The following is a 6,902-nucleotide window of genomic DNA, read 5'->3' on the forward strand; positions in this document are numbered from 1 at the left end:
CCGCGAGCCAGCAAGCGAGGGGACGCAGTGGTTAGCACACTGGACTCGAATTCGGCAGGACGACGGTTCAATCCTGTCTCCGGCCATCCTGATTTAGGTTTTCCGTGATTTACCTAAATCGCTCCAGGCAAATGCCGGGATGTTTCCTCTGAAAGGGCACGGCCGACTTCCTTCCCCGTCCTTTCCTGATCCGACGAGACCGATGACCTCGCAGTTTGGTCTCTTCCCGTAAACAACCCAACCCCAAGATCCAACAAGACGTGTACCGACATTGCTTGCGGAAGTGGAAACGGCGCTGGGAGCAGTGTATCAACTGTGGCGGAGAGTATTTAAAAGGAAAATGGAAATGAGCGTTTGGCGTCATTGTCCGGGAGGCCCCTTGCGGGGCAGGTCCGGCCGCCTTGGTGTATGTCTTATTACATTCGACGCCACATTGGGCGACCTGCGCGCCGGATGGGGATGAAATGATGATGAAGACAACACAACACCCAGTTCCTAAGCGGAGAAAATCTCCCACCCAGCAAGGAATCGAACACGGGCCCGTAGGAGTGCAATCCGTCACGCTGATTACTCAGCTATCGGGGCGGACATTTCGAACGAGACCATGCACAATAAGTAAAAGGTAAGCGTAGAAAAATTTTGTGGACAAAGTGCCGGAATTTTTTGAACAGACCTCGTAGAGCGTAATCATTTTACAGTGGCGCGTGCCATCCAAAAAGTGAGTGACTCCCTGCAACATTATGTGTCATTCCGCACTGTTGGTCGGAGACTAGCAGCAGACGGACTAGGAAATTACCGACCCATGCGTGCGTTGTCTTTCACAACACAGAACAAACGTCTGCGCTTGGAGTAGTGCCGTGAGCGGAAAGCGCGGACCGCTTATGAATGGCATTACATTTTGTTTAGCGATGAATCGCGATTCTGCACTACCCTAGATGACATTCTTCAGCGAGTATGGCGGGGAAAGCTCCCGTTATTGCCGCGCGGGATTAGCCGAGCGGTCTCAGGCGCTGCAGTCATGGACGGTGCTGCTGATCCTGGCGGAGGTTAGAGTCCTCCCTCGGGCATGGGTGTGTGTTTGTCCTTAGGATCATTTAGGTTACGTAGTGTGTAAGCTTAGGGACTGATGACCTTAGCAGTTAACTCCCATAAGATTTCACACACATTCGAACAAGCTCCCGTTCTTTCTGCTCATTTGGAGATGCACAGTGGCGTCACACCAGACGCCACGGTGTGAGCAGTCATAGGGGAAGACTTCGGGTCACGGGCTAATAGTGACGCTGCAACGATACGTCACGGACATCATGCATCTCTCATGCGACAGTATCGTGTTGCCATTCTTCAACAGAAGAATGCTCGTCCACAAATGGCACGTGTGTCTATGAACTGTCTGCGTGGTGTTGTGGTACTCTAGTGGCCAGCAAGATTCCCAGATTTATCGCCGATGGAACGTGTGTGGGACTTGTTAGCACGTGAACTCTGTACCAGCGCCCAGCATCCAGGATACCTACGACCACTTAACAACACTTGTGGGCCAGCTTGGCTCAGGGGAGAACAAAGCGAGCTTATGACATGCTTGCCAGCCGAATTAGTGCAAGTGTCGAGGCCGGAGGGGCTGTAAAGTCATAAGTGGGCTCATACTGTCAAATTGCTTTAAAATTTATCTCGGTTTTTTAATCACTGAAATAACATCACAAACACTCTCAGCCTGTGAAGTTTCTTTTGCTACCTCTTTCCCTTCTAGGGACTCCACCTTTTTGTCAGCCAGTGTAATTTCTAAAGTATTAGGTGTTACCCAGATGATTTGTACTTTACTTGTTTGCAATAGTTCGTATACCAGCAACCTACAGTAGATTTTACTGTTTGGGTTAGAGATCAGCTATTTTGCTTTTTCAAGTTCTCTGTATTGCTGCGATGTTTTCTACACGCTTACGTTCAGGGGTTACGTATTCATACTCATGTTTAAGAAAGTGTCTCTTTTTGTTCCAGATTCCACAAGGCGTGCGTGAAGTACGGCGTACCAGACGTGGATCTCTTCCAGACGGTCGACCTGTGGGATAAGAAGAACATCGTGGCTGTCACCACGACTATTTTCGCCATTGGCAGAACGGTGAGTCGCTTCTCAGCCCATGTTGCAAAATACTTGCATCCTTGAATTATACAGGTGTCCGCCACGTATATAAATAAACATACCAATGGTTGCTAAAGAAGATGTAATTTTCTAACGATTGATACATAAGATGTCGAAAAGGATTTCACCTGATTGTATTACATGTACGATAGTTCCATATTGTACAGAATTTTTTCACATATCCCTGTATAGGGACACGACTTGCCTAAAAATTGTCCATGGAACGAACATATAGAAATATCCGTCAGAGGTACCATACACATGATATTAAGCACCAGTTCATAAACACGACTGATTTCTCATTGCTGCAAACTAGGATCAGCTTTTGTCCAATTTACAGCATCTAACTAATAAAATAGCTTCTCTTTGTCTATTGGAAACAAAAAGCTACAGTACCATAGAGGGACTACACCGTGACCAGAGTGAAGCAAGTGGCACAATTCTCCATCATGGGTCATGAAGGTAAAATAAAGGCCATGGTACATGATAGTGCGTAAGGAAATAATTAAATAACTCTCAGGTGTTAGCTTTCAGCAATTACAGCCAGAAACAAAATTATCAGTAAGTATAGCGCACAAACACTTCACGTAGATGCATCGTCTCTCGACAGTGTCAGTAGCTTGCAAATAAACACTGTAATACCAGACGGCCAGTAACGGAGTTTTACAAGTGGAAGAGACGGTTTGGAAAATTTAGTTTAGGCTCCATCTTAGTGTTTTTTTAGTATAGCATTTGCCATACAAATTTTTCGAAGAATGACAAACATTTCAGAGACGAACTTTCTACAGAAAACTCTCGGATTTCTGCGGACTCCCTGTGAAACTGTGGCGTGTGTTCGACGTCTGTGTCAGACACTCGGGAGGGCCCAGCGATTTGCCTTTACACAAAAAACCTCTTTCTCGAAATTTTTCATGCGATCGTCTAATGCTCCGTGCTATCGGAGGATCCGCACCATACCTCGTACGAAAGTCACGCTGAACAGTTATTACTGATCCGCACTGCACAAAACGTAGAACGCAAAACGATTTCTGTTGTTCCGACACCATCTTTACTAGAACTGAAGTGGGCGCACACTGCTCCTATCTAGCGAGAAACACGTAAAACTCGAGAGTTTTCTCTTTCCAACAGTATGTTGTTCACACACAAAAAATGGTTCAAATGGCTCTGAGCACTATGGGACTTAACATCTGAGGTCACCAGTCCCCTAGAACTTAGAATTACTTAAACCAAACTAAACTAAAGACATCACACACAGCCATGCCCGAGGCAGGATTCGAACCTACGGCCCTAGCGGTCGCGCGGTTCCAGACTGTAGCGCCTAGAACCGCTCGACCACCTCGGCCGGCTCACTTACGTATCTCAAATAAAGTAGCAGTTACGATTTTTTAAAAATCGGATGATTCTTTTTGATACACACTGTATTACCTGTATGAGGGTCGTTCAATAAGTAATGCCCCCATTAATATACATAGACAAACGTCCTTGTTGGTGCTTCACATCTGATGCTTGTTCTGTGCGCCGGTGAAGTTTCGAACCGTCCTGGCAGGTAGGAGAGCCGTAGTACAGCGTCAAAATGGCGTCTACATACGACTCACGTTACAAGCAGCGTGCTGTTATTGAATTCTTGTGTGCAGAAAAATAAACCGTGGTGAACATCCATAAAAGATTGTGTGCAGTGTATGGCGCTGCTGCAGTTGATAGGAGTTTAGTTTGGCGATGGGTAAAAAAAATTACAGCCTCAGGAAATGCAGAAAAAGCTCCATGATGAACCACGCTTGGGACGTCCTATTACAGCCACTGTTCCAGACATGCTGAATCGTGCGGATGCCATTATTCGACCCAACCGATTCTCTACTCGGAACACACTTTGAAGATCACGAGAGATTCAATCATGCAGTGAAAACATGGCTACGCGTATAGGACAAGAGCTTTTACCATCAGAGAAATACTTGCTTTTCCACAACGTCGGCGCACGGCCATAGAACGTGGTGGAGACTGGTAGAAAAATAGGACATGGACAAGACGCGTTGATGTATATTGCCATTAAAATTGCTACACCACGAAGATGACGTGCTACAGACGCGAAATTTAACCGACAGGAAGAAGATGCTGTGATATGCAAATGATTAGCTTTTGAGAGCATTCACACAAGGTTGGCGCCCGTGGCGACACCTACAACGTGCTGACATGAGGAAAGTTTCCAACCGACTTCTCATACACAAACAGCAGTTGACCGGCGTTGCCTGGTGAAACATTGTTATGATGCCTCGTGTAAGGAGGAGAAATGCGTACCATCACGTTTCCTACTTTAATAAAGGTCGGAATGTAGCCTATCGCGATTACGGTTTATCGTATTGCGACATTGCTGCTCGTGTTGGTCGAGATCCAATGACTGTTAGCAGAATATGGAATCGGTGGGTTCAGGAGGATAACACGGAACGCCGTGCTGGATCCTAACGGCCTCGTATCACTAGCAGTTAGGGTGGCAGGCATCTTATCCGCATGGCTGTAACGGATCGTGCAGCCACGTCTCGATCCCTGAGTCAACAGATGGGGACGTTTGCAAGACAACAACCGTCTGCACGTACAGTTCGATGACGTTTAGAGCAGCATGGACTATCAGCTCGGAGACTATGGCTGCGGTTAACCTTGACGCTGCAACACAGACAGGAGTGCCTGCGATGGTGTACTCAACGACGAACCTGGGTGCACGAATGGCAAAATGTCATTTTTTCGGATGAGTCCAGGTTCTGTGTACAGGAACATAATGGTCGTATCCGTGTTTGGTGACATGGCGGTGAACGCACATTGGAAGCGTGTAATCGTCATCGCCATACTGGCGTATCACCTGGCGTGATGGTATGGGGTGCCACTGGTTACACGTCTCGGTCACCTCTTGTTCGCATTGACGGCACTTTGAACAGTGGACGTTACATTTCAGATGTGTTACGTCCCGTGGCTCTACCCTTCATTCGATCCCTGCGAAACCCTACATTTCAACAGGATAATGCACGACCGCATGCTGCAGGTCCTGTACGGGCCTTTCTGGATGCAGAAAATGTTCGTCTGCTGCCCTGGCCAGCACATTCTCCAGATCTCTCGCCAACTGGAAACGTCTGGTCAATGGAGGCCGAGCCACTTTTCTCGTCACAATACGCCAGTCACTACTCTTCATGAACTGTGGTATCGTGTTGAAGCTGCATGAGCAGCTGTACCTGTACACGCCATCCAAGCTCTGTTTGACTCAATGCCCAGGCGTATCAAGGCCGTTATTACGGTCATAGGAGGTTGTTCTGGGTACTGATTTCTCAGGATCTATGTACCCAAATTGCGTGTAAATGTAATCACATGTCAGTTCTAGTATAATATATTTGTCCACTAAATACCCGTTTACCATCTGCATTTCTTCTTGGTGTAGCAATTTTAATGGGCAGTAGTGTATGTTCTGAGAAAAAAAAAGTGGGGTATTACTTATTGAACGACTCTTATAAATCAAACCTGTTCAGTTCGCTGTGCTTAGAGCTTAATAATTCTTTACACTGGTGTTGAGAACCTGTCCCTGCCGCTTCTTCAAACGGGGTGTGTGGTTCGTTGTGCAGGCTTACAAGCACCCCGAGTGGCCGGGCCCCTGGCTGGGACCGCGCCCCGCGGAGGAGAACCGCCGCGAGTGGACGGAGGAGCAGCTGCGCGCCGGCGAGGCCGTCATCGGCCTGCAGGCCGGCTCCAACCGCGGCGCCACACAGGCGGGACAGAACTTCGGCGCCTCCCGCAAGATCCTGCTGGGCAAGTAAGCCCCTCCACTCCCTGCCCCGCCACAGTCGCGCTCGCAACTCCCACCCCTTCCACTTGCAACTTTCCTCCTTGCTAATCTTCACCCCCTCCACCTATCTCTCCGCACTCGTGTAAAATTTACGTAAGCAACCATTTTCCAGTTTCCTTTACACCTTCTCAGTCGTCCCGCACGCTGTCTGAAAACTGCTACAACTCCCACGGCCACTTCCATATTTTTGTGCTCAGCACTTATCGGTAACGGGGTCCGTCTTTCTAATTTACAACTCTCGCTCAGTCCTTACTGTTAACAATTGTGCGGCCATCCTGTGATACACCAAACGCGCCTGCTTTCCCGCTTTAAAAACTTTCGAAAATTTACGAACAATTATTAACATTTTTGACATGTATACATGTAAACGAATATGTAAAGTACTTTGTGCAACAGTTAGCAGAAATAAAATGAGTTAATCAAGTGGAATAACATCTTTTTCCTTCTGTATTGTTTTTGTTGCTGGTTTCACCCTAGTCTTCCTTAATTTTTCAGAATTTGTAATATACGAGGGCTATCCACAAAGTACATTACGTTTTGGAATTAAAAATAAATAAAGTATTGGAAATTTTTTTATTATATACAGATGAAAGCCACACTTAAATACTACTTTTCTACATAGTTGCCATTTAAATTAAGGCACTTATCGTAGCGATGGACGAGCTTGGAAATTCCTTCGTCCTAAAATTCGGCTGCCTGCGCCTTCAACCACGTCTTATTGAAGCTGTGCGTCGCCATCAAAACGCTGCATAGCCAACCACTTTTTCATTGCTGGGAATAAGTGGAAGTCGCTCGGTGCCAGGTCGGTACTGTACGGCGGATGAGGAAACATCTCCCACTTAAAAAATTCGAGAACTTCACGAGTGGCATTTGCCGTGTGGGCCTGGGCGTTGTCGTGAATCAGCAAGATCTTTGAGCCCAACTTTTCCCTGCGCTTGTTTTGTATTGCTC

General features: G+C 47.0%; 1 protein-coding gene across 1 annotated transcript in view; it reads left to right on the forward strand.

Moving 5' to 3' along the window:
• The window catches only part of LOC126090801 (muscle-specific protein 20-like), a 164,760-nt gene extending 158,377 nt beyond the window's left edge, over positions 1–6,383 (forward strand). Inside the window, exons 3-4 of the mRNA XM_049907013.1 lie at positions 1,990–2,110; positions 5,731–6,383. Coding sequence (XP_049762970.1) covers positions 1,990–2,110; positions 5,731–5,922 — 313 coding nt within the window. The 3' untranslated portion in view covers positions 5,923–6,383. The remainder of the gene's footprint in view (positions 1–1,989; positions 2,111–5,730) is intronic.
• Positions 6,384–6,902: the final 519 nt, after the last annotated feature.

Source organism: Schistocerca cancellata, chromosome 1, assembly GCF_023864275.1.
Source record: "Schistocerca cancellata isolate TAMUIC-IGC-003103 chromosome 1, iqSchCanc2.1, whole genome shotgun sequence".
In the NCBI taxonomy this organism is placed as follows: domain Eukaryota; kingdom Metazoa; phylum Arthropoda; class Insecta; order Orthoptera; family Acrididae; genus Schistocerca; species Schistocerca cancellata.